Source organism: Athene cunicularia (assembly GCF_003259725.1).
Source record: "Athene cunicularia isolate RWA chromosome Z unlocalized genomic scaffold, athCun1 chrZ_part2, whole genome shotgun sequence".
Lineage (NCBI taxonomy): Eukaryota > Metazoa > Chordata > Aves > Strigiformes > Strigidae > Athene > Athene cunicularia.
The window spans coordinates 4,380,405-4,399,712 of NW_020799143.1; the positions used below are offsets into that span (position 1 = coordinate 4,380,405).

At 42.6% G+C, this 19,308-nt stretch overlaps 1 protein-coding gene across 2 annotated transcripts in view; it reads right to left on the minus strand.

The window, feature by feature from the left end:
• Positions 1-19,308, minus strand: part of ABCA1 (ATP binding cassette subfamily A member 1) — a 97,363-nt gene that overhangs the window by 60,746 nt on the left and 17,309 nt on the right. For both annotated transcript variants that reach the window (XM_026866171.1, XM_026866170.1), the window contains exons 2-5: positions 19,016-19,161; positions 13,304-13,397; positions 9,359-9,500; positions 8,356-8,477 (exon numbers count right to left, since the gene is read on the minus strand). In XM_026866171.1, the coding sequence (XP_026721972.1) occupies positions 8,356-8,477; positions 9,359-9,500; positions 13,304-13,397; positions 19,016-19,081 (424 nt within the window). In that variant the 5' untranslated portion in view covers positions 19,082-19,161. The remainder of the gene's footprint in view (positions 1-8,355; positions 8,478-9,358; positions 9,501-13,303; positions 13,398-19,015; positions 19,162-19,308) is intronic.

Below are 19,308 nucleotides of genomic sequence, written 5' to 3' on the forward strand. Positions count from 1 at the left end.
GAGAAAAGAGAAACACCTCCCTTGGGTGTGAAGCCTCACCCTGCCACAACTCCCTTCCTCTCATCACAAATTCAGAGAACCTGACTCACACCTGACTAACATAGTATCAAGTCTGCAGTCAGCAGATAATAGTGGCTTTTGCTTGCCCTATGTTCAGAACAAGACCTGTCACATCTGGATTTAGTGCCAAGTCCAAATGGCCCTCACCTAGCACACAACAACAGAAGCCACCTCCAGAAAAAAGGGTCAAATCAATTCAAGAGGTAGCAAAAAATGCTAAGGATTAACATGGATAAACCAATCATTATAGTCGTTTCGTTTAAGCAGAAACACTGTCTACTTATGCTGAAAACACACCTACATCTAAATTGATTCAAACTCCCATGTCTGGTCCCTATGTTTCAGTTTAGTTGGTCATTGGGAAGTTATCCTTTTAGATAGTAGCTTGGTTTTGCTTTTGAGACTCAAATCCAAAGGAAGGGGAGGAAGAAAAAGCCAAACATCAAGCTTCATCACTAAAACAAGAGACACTTTCTGGTGCTGGTGCTTAGCTGCTGGCTGGGGTTAAACTACTACAGGTAGATAACAGTTGCTGCTTTCCAAAGCAGCCAGATGGCACAAGTCAGAACAAACACTCAGACCTGAGATATTGCTATCTTTGCTGTAAGCTTTGTCCCATCAGTAAATTCCTTTGACACATATGTATGCTCAGTCCCTCTCAGGTATGGTCCAGTTGTATTTCCACTGCACTTGCTAAAACAGATGGAGAACTACAAGAAAAGGACCTCCTGAAATATAATAGTTTATGCTTATTAAATTCTGGCTGGCTGTAGTCATGCAAACTTTTTGTCAGTGTCCAGCAAAAATGCATCTAAGGACTAACCCTGGCAGTATTTACCTCTAAAAAAAAATACATGTTTGGAAGAACAGAAAAGTTCAAGAAAGGGAAAAAAAAAAGAAAAAACAAACCACAGAACCCATAGGAAAGGGTCTTCATTTAAAATTCCATAAAAGGGTCTTTTATTGCATGATCCTTAAAAATAAAACTAAATTAGAAAGGGAAGAAAGCTTTGGCTGTTTACAGAGTATGTGTGTCACAGATCACTGAATTTCCTCCACATTTAGCTTAGCACTGCCAGGTCAGCATAAAAACAGCTAGGCCAAGATCGTCAGCTAATAGATGACCTACATTCCATTACATTTTCAGAGCTACATCAGTTTTTCATTATCTGAGGATTTCATGGTACACAGGCACAAGCCATATGTAGTTTTAACAAATTCAATAAGCACTTAATGCATAAAAATATGCATAATTTTTATTATGCACATTTTGCATTTAATTTCAAACGATTTTTACAGAATTTTGGAATCAAAATATATGCAAAGTATGATACAAGTATAAAACCTGTAACCTGAACTAAAACTGTATCTCTAACAAGACACAACCACTACTTGATAAAAAGCCACAGCAACACCAAAAAGCCCCTCAGGTTGGACGTGAACAAACCATAATATTCCTGAAGCTGCAAAGAAATCTAGCAACAGTTGGTAGAATATGTTGTTTGATTTTAGCCAGGATCCTGGCATTAACACTCACTGATTTTATGACCAAAAATATTTACATAGAACAGCATCTGTTTCCCATGAAAAGGCTGCCTATGAAAATTTAACTTCCAGGAATTTTCAAAAAATTCAGTCAAGCAGTGCTCTATCCTCCTGCCTGGGTAAAAATGAACTTTGATTCAATAGCAATATTTCAAAGCCATCACCTTTAATTGCATACTGACTACATTGAAAACTGCCACATCCTACTGTGTTTCAGAATGAGGGCTCCAGTTCCTTAGAAGCTGTTTATTTGTTTAGCTCATAGGAATGCTGTCTAAACGAGGTAGTGAGTGTTCACAATGCACACTGACATGTATTATTACTAGAGAAGGCTCCAAAGCTGTTTAACTTGAGAGATATGGGAGGTCACATACAAATTAGGTGCTTCAGTGTCAGTACCAGGTAAGACACAGAAGTGGACAGGGATTTTTCCAACTGTGACAGTTTCATAATTGCCAATCATGAGAGCTCAGCCCCATAGAAATCCCCCAAGAATGCTGAACTTTCCACCAGATAGCAGTGGTACAGATTTCCTAGGGGACTAACGCCATGCTCAATGTGGAAAGCCTACCCTGCTCTCTCAACCAACCTCAGATTGTAGCTTAAATAAACCAAATGCAATATTCACAAATCAAGCAATTTATTAAGATTCTGAGATTAGAATTCATTCAGAACAAATCTAGAAATTATGTCAGAGTGGGAAACATTGAAAATAAATGCAAACTGAAGTTAACACTGAGCACAAGTTTTTGGCAACAGCAACATAACGCTGGTATCAGCAAGCTACACTGATAAGGTTCCATACAAAAGGAGGGAGTTAATAGGAGAGTGTGAAAGGTAATTGTTTACTTAATCTCCATTTTATTTGCTGGCTCAAATTAAAAACCAGTGTTGACAAACCAGGTTGAAGAGTTTTAGGAAACTGAAGAAAACACCCAGTAAAAAAACCCAGAACTTTTAATACTGTCATGCTTCTGCAGCACATGTCAACATTACTTACACTGTGACAAGTGCAGTAAGCAATTCTTGTTTTATCACTGTCTTTTTATCTAGACAAGTTAACAGCAAGATAAAAACAGTGCCTTTAAGGTATAGTGATTTGGTATCTGTTGGAATAGCTGTGTTGCTAATTGTAGATATAGGCCCTATTTGCTTCCCTGCATGTAAACCAGTAGCTGGCATCATCAGGTCAGCTGGTCTTACAAGTAACCAAATTGCCAGTGCAGCCCTTCACCAGTGCAGACCAGTGCTGACATGCTTGTGATTCTCCTCATGTGTTTTTAACAGGGTTCATACAGTCTTCTGTGGTAGGATTCTCAGAAACACTTTGCTCAAGCTGCTGTCTGCACTGTACTAGGTGGCACTACAGCAAGGCATGGGTCTTTTAAATTCCACTTTCAAAGGGTTTTCAGTCTTTCCTTCTCACACACACCTACCTAGAATACAAGATGGCCTAATTCTAAACCTCTCGCTTCAAAAGCATCTCAGCAGAACAGAAGTTCAGACTAAAACGAGGCACCAAAGCCCAGTTCCACAGAATCAGAAGACAGCCATGCACATTATGCTGTATCTGTTTAACCCATCTCAACTGCTAAGCAGTCATGTAATAACAATGCTGTTACAGACAAAGAAACCTCTGGAAGTTCATGGACAGCCCCATGGGAAACAAGTATGATTCTCCTGATAGCAGATTTAATGCTGCAGCAGACCTTTGTGCCTAAACCTCTATGAACATCATTTTATTACTTCAATCTCATCTCCAGTTTCAAAACATTATGGAAAACAGAAGCAGACTCTACTGAAAGTGGTAACTGTGCAAATGTATAATTCATCAAATGTCATGCCATCTCACTATAAAAAGCTGCATGGCTAACTGCTTAACAAACAACTTTGTCAAAGTCTTTGACTTTGCCTCTCTCTTGACTGTCAGCCTCCCAGTTTCACTTTAGGCAGAAAAAGTAATGGACCCATTGGATTCACACAGAGACTTTGTCCACTACCTGTTGTAAGGGACTTAAAGTGCCCTTCCAAGAATGTTTTCGAAAGGTTTTTCCAGAAGAGCTGCAGTTGCCTGCATAACTTCCATCCACTTGGGGGGTGGGGTGGGGTGATGGTGGTGTTGGAATTAAAAATCTAAGGACACTCAAGTCTTTGCTCATGAGCCCCGTAATTTGAAGAAAAAATTAATTAGGCGTATGCGGGAAAACTACCATGTGCAACTGAATCTAATTGCCCAATCAACATGGCACAACAAACTCCTCTGTGCAATGCAAGTATCCAGTATCGGCAGCTTGTTCCATCCTGACAGACTGTATCTGACCAAAGCAGAAATCACACTGGTTCTCATGTAGTCCCAGGTTCCCCTTCCCTGCTGGGTGCTTTGGTCTGCGAGGCAACAGCATCCAGGACTGTCCTGTGGAGTTCTGCTGAGGGCTAACACAAAGTAAACCCATACTGAAAACACAGAGCTTCCCACCCAATCCCACAAGTCAAGATCTCTCTATTGATACAACAGGGCAGTGGTTTTGGCAACATTTTCCCCAGCCTAATGAAAAGGACTTGCACATCACTATGGAGCACAGTATCAGAGAACACAGTTGTGTGATTATGTGCAATGGCAGGGATGCCACCCTGCTGCAGTTGGTGTCTGCAGGTATTATGGGGGTGAAGGCCACTTGGACACAGTTTGTTAGTCCTCATTCTAGTCTTGCTGGTTTTTTGCTAGGATCCTTCCCAAGGGAAGTCAGGGAGGAAATCAGCTTAATTAGGAAGAGGTAGGCAGGTATAAGAATCAATTTGAATGGTTATCTTAAGGGAGTGGGACCATGTTTGTCCAGCAGAAGACAGTGAGGAGTTAGATATCAACTTAACATCATTTAAAAAGATAATGTACAACATCCTGTTTCCCTGAGCACCCTGATTAACACACAGCAGGACACATGCCACCAGAAAGCCTCTCCCAAGGCTGCTCTTCAGCCCAACCTCTCCATCATCCTTTACCTGTTAAATAAAAGTAGCACTATTAGTTCTAATCAGGCAGTCTGCAAACTCCTTCAGTCTCAATACCTGTCTGTGCAGCAGGGTGCAACATCTGCAGAGGATGCCACCCAGCTGATATTTTCCCCTACACCATGAGCATGTCCATCCATACTAGTCCATCAAACAACTGGGCAAGGCAGGGCACATGTAGAATAATAGCTTGAGATCTGATGCAACTTCTTATGTGATGTTTTGTTTCCCTCTCCATATTTCATTGCTCCATTTTTGTTTAGGCAGGTTAGTTTCAAGAAAAATAGAAACATGCTATTTGGGATCACTGAAAGCTAAGAGCAAAGAAGTAAATACCAGCTAGACTGGCTTATATGTGTAACTGCCAAAGCAGTTAGCAACAACCAAAGAAAGTGGCTTTAATTCTACCTGTTGGTAGAGTTCTACTATGGTACTGAATAACAAAATATCTGAGAGTCCTGTAGAGAGAAGGAAGAAATAAACAAAGTGTGTCTCAGAGCAAGCTGTATCTCCATCTTTCAAAAAAAGGAGGAAAGCTTATTTTTTGCAAACACTTTATCCTCTGCTAAAATGGCACTGAGGCTAGTTGAAAATCCAGTGCTTCTAAGCAGTGAGCCAAATCTACTGCATGTGACAAAACCAGCAGCCATGTCATGCTCTTTGGAAGTGGTGCTACCAAGGTCTTTGACTCTCTGTTCTGATTTGCACTGTGCCTTATCATGAGTGTTAAAGACTGTGGTGACATTGCTGGACAGAGATGTAACAAGTGCTGGGACGGTGAGGGTACCTGACACCTGCCCACAAAATTGATTACGTTAAGGCATGTGTGTGTCTGCACATAGATTTCACTGCTCAGCTCTTGCTGAGAGCGGACATAGAACAGCAGTCCCCACTCATCCTGACAGCTGCCTGTGCTGAACTCCCTCACACCACCAGTTAGCACTTCAACCTGGCCAGAGAAGATGTTACATGTTGCAAGGGTAGGCTGTTCCCAACTGATAACACTTCCCCCCTCACCCGCTCTCTGGCAGAGCTCTTCTGGAGCTCAGAGCAGCAAAGAACAGGAACCACTTCTCAAACTCCTGGACAAACAGCCCTGTCGAGGGATTACCTCCCATCTCCTCAAGCAGTGACTGAGATACAAAGCCTGTTGGCATGAATGCACAACACTGCCTGAACAAAATCTTAGTGTCCTACCTTGTCTTTAACCAAGACACTGACTTGCAGGCACCCTGGAAACACCATGCCATCTTAAGCAAGTCTCCTTTCGCCAGCGTTCAGCACATGCCTAATTTCAGATTAGACCCACTAACAGTCACACCTTGAACATCAGTTTGTGAGGGCTGTTTTAAAGTGAAAGAACTCTGGAAAATGCTCTCTAAACAGATTCAAATAACAGACGTGTATGCTCCACATGACTAGCATTACAAAATCTATACCACAGCTCCAATCTGTATGCTAGTAATGGAAGATCACCTCCTGAAAGCTGTTTCAAAGCCATCAGGCAGCAGTGGGAAGTGTGTGTGGAAGGCGATGAGGGTACTGCAGAGACTCCAGCAGAGCCCAGATCACACACAGTAGGGAGCATACAGACCCATCCACTGGGGAAACATGAGCTGTACAGCTTTATCTGTACCACTGATTCACATGGCTTCAGGTCCAGGCCAGAGCTGCAACAGAGAAGGTATTAGATTTTTTTCAATTATTTGCTCATCAGGAAATTAGCCCTCCTGCTAATCGGAGAAACACAATTATAACAGCAGCGCTTTCAGGTTTGGAGGTGTGCCTACATCTGACATCCAGTCCTACTGTTGTCTTAGATTTCCCAGAGTCACTGGAGGAAATACCCCAGAGAGGAAAGGATTTAAGCATCTCTCACACTTCATTGTCAACAGCAGCTGAAGGGTTGACCTGTAGTTCCCTTCCTTGCACAGGAATCTAAGCACTGCTAAGCATAAATACATAAGTACTTGTAAGATTAGAGGATGCTGCTCTATGCATGCTGTCAGAGAATGAATCAGGCAGACAAGGAGTGAACAGCAGGGACACCCAAATTGGAGGCTTTGTAAATGAGCATTTGTAAATGAGAAGGACAATTAGGCTTTGTTCCCTATAAGCCTTGCCAACAACGTGCAGTCTGTCATTGTAATGACACAGTCTTGATTTTTTTATTACACATTTGAAGTATTTTATTATAGAAATACGGTCTTTGTAAAAATAAGCCCCAGACTAGTCAACAGTCAGTCTGATAGTCTTTATAGTACAGAAACATGAGCCTTCTGGCTTTCAATGTGGTACAATACTCCCTATGTGAAATGCTTCTTGGAATCACTCCTCCCACTCACATCTTCCCAGCAATTAGAGCTTCAACTTTGATAGTTTTCTTGTAATGTCTGTGTCTGATGTTCACTGTATGTTTCAATACTAAACACAAGTACTTACTCTCTTTGAAGAGTTAACTTGCAGGTACTACTGCAGGCACAAATTGTAAAATCCAGTAACAACAACATCCATTATTTTGACAGACAGCTTGTTCCCACAAGACCGCAAAGTCAAACCAAGGGTTTGAAGAGGTCCATTCCTTATGAACACAGTCACAATGTCCACCTCTGTGCAAAGGATTCACTCTGCATCCTCTCCCCCTTAAAACTGTTGATGAGGTAAAAGCATGACAATGCCACTTAGCAGTTGTCAGAGTAAAAAAAGGGGAGCTGGGCAGTACAGATATTGAGCCCAGCAAGGAAGTGTGTCCCTTATACATAAGTCTCAACTAATGCTCAAAGAGTCAGTAGACCACAGTATCACCTGCAGATCTGATCATACCAGGATTCTGCACAGCCCTGAATGGGAAAGGGGAGAGTTACATATCCATGACAAATCCTTTGCACAGTTCATGTCTACCTAAACCAAACACACATCTGTCAACCTGTATTATTTCAAAGTGACCTGCAATGTACTGAGCAACACAAGAAAGGATGTAAAAACACCATCTCTGCTTTAAGTGTTCTCGAGACACATCAGACATGAAACTATTTCCATCACATCAAGTCAGATATTTTTCTTCCTGGAGCCTGTCTGAGCCACGCTCAAATGAAAAGAACTAGGAAGAACCACAAGTGTAAAACCAGGGACAATTTTTCACAAAACACTAAAATACCACCTCAATTCAAAGGTGGATCATGCCTGGATAGAAGCTGTAGGTGAAGACACTCAATGGCTGTGTTCCCTGCTCTATTTCTTTCTAAACCATTACTTTCCATTACTTCCAATAGACACATGCAGTACTAACACAGCAGCCAAGAGAAATAATCTTTTAGAGAAGAGTACCCCAAATCAAGTTGCCATGTCAGAGAGACCTGGCAATAACAAGACACCTGCCACATGCAAAGTTGTTTCATGTCCCAGCTCTGCTGACAAAATAGCAAAACTACTAGTGTTTTCCAAAGAGACACACTACTTGGACTCATTCTAGAAAGCCAGCATTTTAACTGACTTCAGTGGGCTAAGGACTATAATTTCACATCCAAAACAGCTGCTATTCTTGGCATTACAGACCATCCCTTTTCTGTTCCACTGAAGCTGAAGAGCACAACATATCTCTGACACAGGAGAGGTTTAAGGTAATTCTGGAGAATTGGAAAGGGTTTGATGAGCTGTAAATTACAGCTGTACACATTCCCATATCCAGAAATAACACGACCAGAAATTCCAGATGTAGGTGACTTTCTACTGTGCTGTTACCTGAGCCAGAGTAGTTTCCCAACTTGCGCAGTTTTCCCAGGACCTTCTGGACATCCTTTAAGCTTGTGTCCTGTTGGCTGTACAAGAGTAACCTCTTGGCATCTGAGAACAGGCGGGAAACACTGGTGATGGGAGAACACAAAACCAACCAGCAGTCATCAGGTCTGCGAGCCAGCATCCACAGATACAGTTTTATATCCCTACTCCAAACTTCAGCTCCCTTCAGTTACGCCAGTGCCCTTTTCAGCACAATAAGCCTTTTCTTTAGTGACTACCCTGGGACAATCCAAGGATCCTAATAAAAGACGGCTGCTAATGCAAGGTCAAACAAAGTTACATTGGGAACCTCTGTGCATTTGAAAGCATGCATTTACAGCTGGGATGAAGAGGGCCTCCTGTTGCCTGTAAACTGCTTCCCCTTAGCGGCACAATGATTTAAGTAGGGCCTTACTCCTTTCAAATGCTTCCCAAGGTTGCAGACACATTTTACTCTGCATTAAGCCTAACTGGCCTGACAGTATGAATGCAGCAAGCAGGGCAGCGTGTAAGGAAGCTGGACATAAATTGAGATTTCTCCAACACACTAGCCAGCACTGAAATGACAAATGTCAAGGACCTGCTCTTCAACTGCCTCTCACTCTATACCGTCCATCTCAGAGGTTCATAAACCAGGGAAAGAGGTTCTCTGAAAAAAGCTTATACCTTGCCTTTTGATGGTCCAGATTCTGAGCAACCAATAAGAGAATGGACCTCAGTCCTCACCCAGGTAGAGCTTTTCATTCACCAAAAGCTTCAGCTGCTTGAACTCAGGGATACTGCACACCTACCAGCTCTCCACTAGCCCCTCTGGACTTGGTAGCTGGATAGCTTGGTACTTTAGTGGCAGCAGAAACACCAAAATGCTGGATAGTTTAGGGTTACACAACTAGCTGATGACTTTCAAATACCTCTGTTCTACATATTCCCTCAAGAACAGAGATGAGGAAAAAGCAGGCAGACTCACATGGAGGCGTTGAAGTTTCCAACAATACCAGGGGATTCCCCAGGAGTTGGGTAGCGAAAACAAGGGTTGTTGGCATTGCAGATTATCCCCTGTATCCACGGCAAGGTTCCTGCTGAAGGCATAGCTTTGTTTGGGAAGTGACCTAGAACAGAATCATAAGAGTTAGGAGAAACACAGGATACAAGCCACTACTACACAGCATTGAATTTGAAGGGCAGTGCTAATCCTGCATTGACTAGTGCCCCAAACTGCTTATGAGAGAGCAGAACAGCCAACACTAAGAAGGGCTGAGCTCATGATCCCCACACAGCTCTAGCCTTCTCCAGTGAAAAACTACACTTTGTTAAGCTTGTAGGAGAAGCTCTTTGCTATTCTCATCTTTGTAGCACTGTTTTTGGCCATGCTGATGTACTTCTTGCTGAGGAATGCCCAACAGCAGGCAAGTCCAAAGCCTGGTAGTGGTGAGCACATGCGCACACATGCTTTCTAACCAGCCTTGCTTCTCTGGATTTGCATGCTTTACTAACAAAAAGATTTTACTTGAGGCCATGTGGACAGCCCTGGTCAGGGTTTGGGTTCTGAAGACCCACAGTATTTCTATTCAGTCCTTTTGGTTTTCAAAATACGCTTACCTTAATTATACCAAAGGTTCAGCAGTTGTGGGATGATGCCTACACTGGTTTCCCTGAGATAAGTATGTCATTGCTGTCCCATATCAGCTTGATTTCCTGACAGTCCTAAAGTTTCAGAGGTCCTAAAACATTTAGGCACCTGCCTGTCATATTTCCAATCCTTTTGCTGAAATCTAAACTTTTGTTACTAGAGACCTACTTAAGTCATAGCCCAGAGATTACATCCTGTTTACCTTCTGCATTCTGACCAAGAGTTAAAACAGTAACAAACTACTCACTGCAGATCTCCATCCGTACACCACTCAGGCACCTGTAAATCCTTTACCCTCCAATGACAGGGAAAGAAAGGCTTCCCTTGCATAATCCTGCATCTTAGACTTAGACAAGCCAAGAGGCTGCTTTCTGCAAACAAACTCGATTCCTCACCCCTACACTAGGGAGGGGAGCACAGAGGAAGGTTATGACCCTTCCTCAGTATCTCTCACAGCTACTCAGGGCTTTGACCACAAGACACACATTCTACCCTCTGGTGCCGATCTTGTCCTCATCATGTGCCACAGGCACAGTGGAGGTACCAAAGCCCCAGGAGAAATAGTCTAAACTGCTGAATTACAGTAAGGCTGGTTAATGAAGGTGACTGAAGGCAGATGAAGAGCTTATTGGACTTCCCTGGAGAAAGTCAAGGTCTCTGTCCAGGAGAAAGGTGAAGAAACTGAAGGTTCATTGTTTCCAGTACCCAGGGGACTGTTCACAGTTCTCTGTTTAAAATAGAAGAGCTATTTACCTGAGCTCTCTGACTTTTCATCTTTTTTTTTTTCTTCTTGGCAAAAGGGTTTGGGGGGTGGAGGGAAGAGGAAAAAATTCTAAGACTTTCAGATTCTTTTCGTAAAATTTCCCAGAGAATCACCTTCTCTCCTCCACACCTTTTACTTTACATGGCTAAGAACTCAAATAAACTTTTAAAAGCAGTATGAACAGAGGAGGGGTGCTCAGGAATTCATGGAAACTTTTTACATACACCTAATGTATGTAACAGCACTTTATCCTAGACTAAAGCAGGAAATTGTCAGCTTTAAGTCATACAGAAAACAGTGTAACTGCACAATTTTCTATGACTTTCCACAAACATCTAGCTTCACAGTAGAGATCGAGTACCTTTTTGTCAGATTTTTTTTTTCCCAAATGAAGGGCATTTGGAATACCTTAAAGGGTCACAGGAACAGAAAATAAAAGTTCCAGAGACACAAGTCAGCAATCTTGCTCCATAGCATTCTAAGATGTCTTCTCCACCTGATCTGGTGAAAGCCATGTAACTATCACTTAAGAGCTAGCAAAGTTTTCCCCTATGTTTTCAGAAGAAAGGTTCCTCACACTTGGCCATCCTGCTAGAAATAAAAATCCTGACTGGAAACTCTGAGCACAGAAACATCCCAGTCTTTGGGTTCTTCTCAAACAGGAAAAGAGAACTGAAAAACCTTATCTATTTGTTGAAAAAGACTATATCATTAAAATACTGAGGCTATCTGAAGGCTACAAAAGCACCTGCATGCAACTCTGTTACTGTTATCAGGCATTACCTGCAAGTGATTTCATAACAGCATACAGCACTGCCACTATAGATAACAATCCTGTTTCCCTTAAGGCATCCACACAGTTGCCACAGAGTTCACCATGAACTCAAGGTTTCTTTTTTCCTATCTCTGCTCACAGTTCAGTAAAAAAATGTTCCACTACACACCACATTCGTATCTGTCAGCATATGAGTGAACATTCAATGAAATCAATTCAGACTTACATGAAATATAGTTACCTGTTCTCAGAAGCTTTTAGAAAAATGGAGAGGAGTTAACCATAAGAATTAAAAGATTACCAGATGTCCTGCACTTGACAATTCCCAATGATAACACAGGGAGAAGGCAGACAAAGCAACATCAGTTGAACATAAACAAGAAGGAAAAACGGCTGCAGGTGAAAGACTCAAAACTCTGCTTGTAAATCGTTTGCTCTGGTGTTACAAGGAGGCTAATGACTAACAAGCCTAATCTAAACAGCTGTATGAAAAGATGGCTCTTGCTAGGTTTGATATTATATACAGCACTGCTGAGAAATTACCACTGAGGCTGCTAGTTATTTATACAAGCTGAGTAGACTGTTTATTGCTTCTCTTCAGCTTCATGTCCATATGACAATATCTCTCCTAATGTTACTGTAACATTCAACTAAAAAAGGCAGTTCAAATATCATGCAGCAAAGTATAAAATTTAATTCAGGGAAGCTTCAATTATCCCACCAAGCACTGTAAAAAGTGAGTTGGACAGTACACGGGACCAGCAGTGTCCAAAGTGTAATGGTTAACTGCAAACATTAACACTTCAGCTTTGAAAGGATCCTTGCTAGCTTGAAAGCCTAGAAGGCAGCATAAAATGCTTCAGTCACTGCAAAGAACCACAGGGCAAGTGCTGTAAGAGGTAGTTCTTTACCCATTTTAAGAATGAAACACTTGAGTCCTCCAGAATCATATTCTGCTGACCCTTAAACCTTACCTTGCAGTAATCAGGCAATGGAAAGATAAATAAAGAGCTCTTCCACAGTCTGCTAATTGCAGTATGAGGCTGTCACCAAATCACAGTAAGACGAAGCACATTGTTGGCTGTCTTTTGATTTGGGAAACATGAAGTGCTTATTAGCACTAGGCCTAAAGATTGTCATTTGCAGGGCAAGGATAACCTTCCTTTGAAAGAAAAGTAGAAATGTGCCCATTTAGGATGTAAAGGGAAAAGTATACTATTTTTTCCCCACAAATGCATGACTGCTGAATCTGAATCTACTGAATACAAAGCCGACAGTCTAATGGTTAGAAGGAATGGAATTGCGCTTGTGCTCTTTAATGTGATATATTAACCCACGTTACTGCCTGAAAATCAGACTGCTATCTTGCAGATCTGAATACTGCTTTCTTTTCATGCTAAGTCACATACAGACCAACAAGGAGAAACAAGACTTGCTTTCTGTGTGGGTTTTGCATACTTGTCAGTTCTATAGCAAGTTCTCAGCTAATACATTATAAACGCAAAAAATGAGAAACAGCAAGAAAAACAGCAGCAACATACAGTCCCGGAGCAACATTAACGTGTCAGAACACACTGCAGTCCCCAAGGTGGAGGAAAGGAGCCATTAAAACTTCCCTGCAGATTTCTGACTGAAGCATGTAACCACTGCCCGGGCGGCTCTCTGTGTCCTGCCAGTTACATTATTACCTTTTAATCATGAAACAATAACCATTCTGGGTGCAGCTGCTGCATTTGGTACTTACATTCATGCTGCTCATAAGGCGGATATGAAAGTCTTACAGAGATCAGGATGAAGAAGATAAACAGAGGCCAGGCAACTTCGATCAGCAGCTGGAACTGGAAACAATAAAGACAAAGTATTACAGCATTATATGCAAAAAAAAAAAAAAAAAAAAAAGGTTCCAGGACAATCCACTTGTAAGTCAGGACAGTTTTGCAAGCACTGCCTCACTTTACCTTGCCTATGCATTCCAGGACCAAGAAATTTGTTCCTCCAGCTTCAGACGAAAATCTGCAAATAACTTCAGGCTTTTCTCATTGATATGTGACCATATTGATTATGGGACAAAACTGGATGTGCTTAAGGGCTATGTCTGTCTTCTTTTTATAGTTCTTTTTGTCCCCTGAATGAATATTCACATCAATTGAGCTGAATTTTTGGACTCATCCTTTAGAGGTGGTGGGAAATACTTGCATCCCAGTCTCAAAGTATACCATTGAGCTTCTACCCTAACACATCAGTCATGGAAACTGAGCCAGTGCATAGCTATGCCAAATCTTTCCATTTTGGTGCTGCAGAAGCGTATTGGTATCAGGAAAGCAGAGCTACTAAAATTAAGCCCATACCTAGTTACTGTTTTATTCTAATGTACGTTTGTTCCCAAAGGTAAGTAAGTGCCCACTAGTCCAAGGCACATACAGATAGGCAGTGAGTGTCAGGTAAAGATATAAAGAACTCAGTTATTTAGAGGGATTAGGCAAGAATATAAGAACAGCCTGCCATGAAATACAGAGCATTTTTAAACAGGGAATTGAAGGACAGAAAAATTCACTGAGATACCCTGCATCCCACAGAAGCATGTGGACAAAGGAACACTTCAGACTGGAGCTTCTGAGACACAAACTGAGGTTTCCCAGGCTTGAGCTTCACCAGCCACACCCCTCCTTTACCACTCCAGAAAGGCTGCCTAAACATGCGTTTTAAGTAAGCCATGAAACAAGGAAAAACAAAAAGCTTTTTATGCTGCTACTTCTTATGTTTTTTCTCCTTTGGGAGAGGGAAACCACAGCATTTTCTTAGTCAAGTAGAGAGAAATCTTTTCCCCTTCTTTCCTGGAAAACCCTATCTTTTCTAATAAGATGTTTACATCATTCTTATTACAAGCCAGATAGGATAAGTTCTGCACCCCAGCGGTAGAGAGAATTCCCCCACAAAAACATGTTTTTCCATATTGAACCATTAACAGCTAAAATTAGGTTCCTGACATCAGCACAAGGCAATTCATGCAAACCTTGAGGTGAGACTTTTATGTGACTACTGTACCTCACAATAATCTCACACTGAGAATAGCACATTAAAACAAATACCACTTGATCCAGCAGAGAAAACCACCTAGGATGGCTCTTCACAGATACCCTTAATGGCTGACAAGCAAGCAAATGGCAACCCTATCTGAAAGTCATAAAAATTGAGTATCAGAGTCTCCCAGGCACTCCTGGTAACAGTGCCAGGCTCTGCAGGATGAGTCTGGGATATTGTTTCTCACCTGTTATTTTTATGCACATAATATATGACTACTGGATAAGAAACTCCCCTGAGACCACATTAATAAAGATACCAGGAAGATGCCTCAGTATCTTTGGTCTCTGTTTTTACAATAAGCAATGTAGTGACAGCACAAGCAGAGCCATTAACAGTGACAGCCTGATTCCTTCTGCTCTCAGTTCTCTGGCTCCCAGAGATCAGAGATGCTCAGAGCTAGGACAATGACAAGCTGTTGACTCCTTCCCTTTTGAAGATCCCCGCACAGCTGCTGCAAGGACAGCATAGCAGCACTGTTCCTCCTCTCGACAGAAAGGTGGCTGTGAAACCAGGAAAGCCATTCCCTCCACCAGCACCAATGGCCATGCTGTGCCACACATCACAGCCCTCTGCTACCCTGGCTGTAGGCAAGAAACATGCACCCCAAGCAACTGCCATGTGGGAATACAATGGAAGATTGGTGAAGAGGACTGTAAATGTGCTCAAGTGACTTGAAGGTGGAGTGTCAAAAACCACATATATCATACCAATTTTTGCCCAGCTTTGTGTGCTTGACAGGTAGAACATCTGTGTTTAGGTAACACAGGCATGTGATAAACTCAGACGCACCTTATCAAACATGCTTGAGATCCCTACCCTGCTGTGGGAAAGATCAAAGCACAGTGGAAAACTGCTTGCAAAAATCCCTGATATATACAGGCAAAAGCAGCAGGTTCGAGATCTTTTTTCTCTTTCTGGCTAAGCAAGGCCCAAGATCCACAGTGCCTGTGTCCTGGCTTGCGTGCCTCTGCCCACGTGCTGTTGTGGAGATCCCCCAGGTTGTGAGGTAATGAGAATAAATTTCCCCTTTGCATTTCATCCATGGTTTTGTGGTTGTTCCTGCATCCTGCCTGTGTCAGCTCACACATGTCACTATACTGTTTCAGGAAGAACAGTGTCAGCTGGGTTTGTGGAAGCTTCTTAGGGTGACCAAGGTGGCCAGATAGCCTCCTGCAAGCCCTGCTACTGCTACAGATGCCCTTCAGATCAAGCCCTGGATTGCTCAAAGAAGTATCAGCCTCAGCCACACCATACTGGGGTGGGCAGTAGTGCCCTAACGGCCCTGTTCTTGAAGTGAGAGCCTGGCCATCCACACACATAGCTCCTCTTTTGCATGCCACAATCACAAAGGTAACCACATGCAGGCTGCATGCATAGCACTGTATGTCTCTGCACACACAACATTTCTAACTTCACAGATTACAGGCTCGGGGAGGACAGAGAAAGGAGGGATGCAGCTTGGACTGACTGAGTTGCACCTTTATAGCTGAAGGCTGCTGGATCATGGCAGCCACTGAAATGCTACTTAGCGAGAGACAGCTGGCAACTGCTGCACCAGAACCTTGCATTCAGCCAAGCTCAATGTGTCAGTAGCATGTCAGTAAGTCTGGACTCCCAGGCCAGGATCTTGTGCTGTTCAACAAAAACTGTTTTCTCTTCCTTTTGCTCCTGAAGGTCAGTAGGTTCCTTCCCCTACTGTTTCCTGATCTTCCTGTGACAACACTTTTCATCCACTATGGCCTTTACAGAGGACACAGAGATACTAAAGGGGACATATCTTACTCGGGTTCATACTAAGTAGACAGTGAAAAAATCAAGTCTCCTCACCCACTTCCATGCTGCAAACATTAGGCCAGCCTGGTAAATAGTGAAAATGAATCTTCAGACCTCCAACTCCTCTGCCACCTCTGCTCCAATTGGAGCTGAAGGAGGAACATCCCATTTGCACACAACAGAGGAATGCAGAGGCAGCACCTGGTCAAGAAGAAGCTGCTCCTAATTTTACTCATTTTTACACTAATCCCTGAAGCACACCCAATTTATACCAGTTGGCTGATGACACGGATACCCTTAAATATTGAGATCTACATTGTGCCAACAGGAAATATGAGTAACAACTAACCAAACTATAAACCCAACTCATGGTCAACCACACTCCCCACATTTATGGTCCAGTATCAATGCAGGGAGCTACCAGCAGCTGACCAGTTTCATGCAAGTTTGAGGTATCTCCTCATTTGCAAGACAGCAGGAAGAGAGAAATGTTTCTACATAGTGACCCCTGAACATGATTTTCTTTCTTTCTCTCATGCTGTAAACCCTTTCCCCCTGCCTCCAGTGCTGTTGGAAGTTATCCAGTACAAAGTAACACTTGAATTGCACATGTCAGGCTGAGCTTTGAACCCGTCTTTCACAATCTGGCCCAAACTCAGAGCAGCCAAGGAGAGAGTCCGGTGGAAAGCAAATACTAGCCCACACTTCTTTGGGAAGAATGGTAAGGATCAAGCTATTTCTGGGCTACATCTTCAGTAAGTACAAATGGAATCAAGCCATCACCAGCACACCCAGCTCAACGACACTGGTCTCCTAACAGTAATGCAAATTGATGAATGACTGTGCAGTCATAACAACATGGTGAGAGGAGATGTTCTGCTACTTTTCTGATATATTCTGTTAAGTGGCCTTCCCCTCCTGACATCTTCAGGTATAGCCTAAGTGGGAACCATTAATGAGAAAAACCCCACAGATACAGGAACCTCACAAAACCAAGAAATGTCTCTGGCCTTCACTGTGAATTAACTAATAATGTCAGTGTGGAACAGAGACTATGAGCAGTTCCATGCCCTTTGGGCTACTTGATGGGAAACTGATACAGAAACTGGCAGAAAGTACCAAGAATCAGCTGAGAAGATCCAAGATCATGACAGAACTATAAGCAAGAAAGTCTTTTTCACTGACACACGTTTAGCCTACTGTGGCATGCCAAAGGATCTGAATGCACCTCTGCTGCCCAATAAGCTAGCCTACAGCTACCTTAACAGTATGTGCATGCCAGACTCAGACCTCTTCAAGTAACCTTCAAATCTAATGCATTATTTTCAGAAGACCCTGACAAAAAATGCTATCATCCTCAGTTTAAAACTCAACTCCTCTAAAATGTCCTCTTGGTTTTCCCTGTTTAAGCATTGCTGCTAAAGGCAGTTTGGGAGAGGTTAAGAGTAAGATCTCTAGTGGTAAGGAAGAGACCGTTTTCAGCTCTAAGAGTCTAGGATACATGGGCAATAGCTGAGAACAAACTTTTTAGGAGCTATAGTCAGTTTTGAGACTACCTTCCCCTGCTCTGCTGTAACGTTCTTCAACATTAGAAAGCTGTTCACAAGGTCAGGATGCTGCCCAGAGAGCAGACAACCTCACTCCTTGCAGCTGACAGCCTCCCAGATAGGTAGTCCTGTCCTGAGAGATCAAGGTTCCTTAGGTAAGGACAAAAACATGCAAATCAAATTCTTGCCATCACTGGCAGCTCAGAATGCAGGGAAATAGCATGTTTTCTCTGGCTTTTAGAGGTCTGCAGAAGTTATAGCAGATCTCTGTGAGGTCTCATTAATGTAAAGAAAGAAAAATTACAAGAACACCATACTGAAATCATGCTCCTGTGCCTTTACCACCACAAGGAGAAACTCTTGTTGCATATTGTCTATCTGAATAGGTACATTCCCACACTGCTAACAGATGGTGAGGATAGCACTTAAACTAATCAGAACACACCTTGATAAAAAAACATCAGTTGCCTGGATTTATCTACATACTAATGTAAGAACATGCCTCATGCCAGTCACTTAAACTGTATCTCCTGTTTTAAAGCTACACAACAGGCCTAGTTTTCTCTCCCTGAATAAAGAGACTGAAGATGCCTGCTATTGCCTCTGACACTGCTGCCATTAGGGAATGGCAGAATTTTATTGCAGTTGCAGCATTCAAAAGCTTTTAGGCTCAAGTGCACATCCCTGCAGTCTGGGAAGGCCCCACCTGCAGAGCAAGTTATAGCACAGGTTTTCATCTTAAACCTTCCTTGTTGCACAAAGCACTCATGCACCCTCTCTGCCTGGTCTGACATGAGTGTTTCAGTACTCTTGACACTCTCACATGCTGGTATCCAGGACTAAAGCCTTAAGCACCTTTAAAGTCCTCTGGTTTCTGTCCACCCACCACTCTCTTCAATTTGAGTTGCATCTTTCCAAAGGCAGACCAGTTGCTGTGACTGGGACCACTACAGGTAAAACACGAAGATACAATATGTTTCTCTGTTTTGCTTGAAGAATAAGCTGCAAGGCTATAACCTGGACCTCAAAAAACCCCTTTGGCTAATACTTACAGTTTGTCTTCTTCTGTAGGTAAAGTTCTTCCAGAGCAGCAATCCCAGCTGTGTCCAGAAAGCCATCTTCCTTCAGCAACGCCTAGAACCTCCCTTGTGCAGCAGCAGTGGCAGTACACAGCAGAGATGTTGTGGCTGGGCATTAACTACAGAGTGGGGTGAGGGGGGTGTGTGGGAAGGAAAGAAAATAAATAATTCAAAGGGAAAAACTGTGTCAGAACAGAAGTGACAAGATAGGGAAAGTCAGAGGCTGCAGCCTGTGACCCCATGTAACCCTGCCTGTCTCTTATACA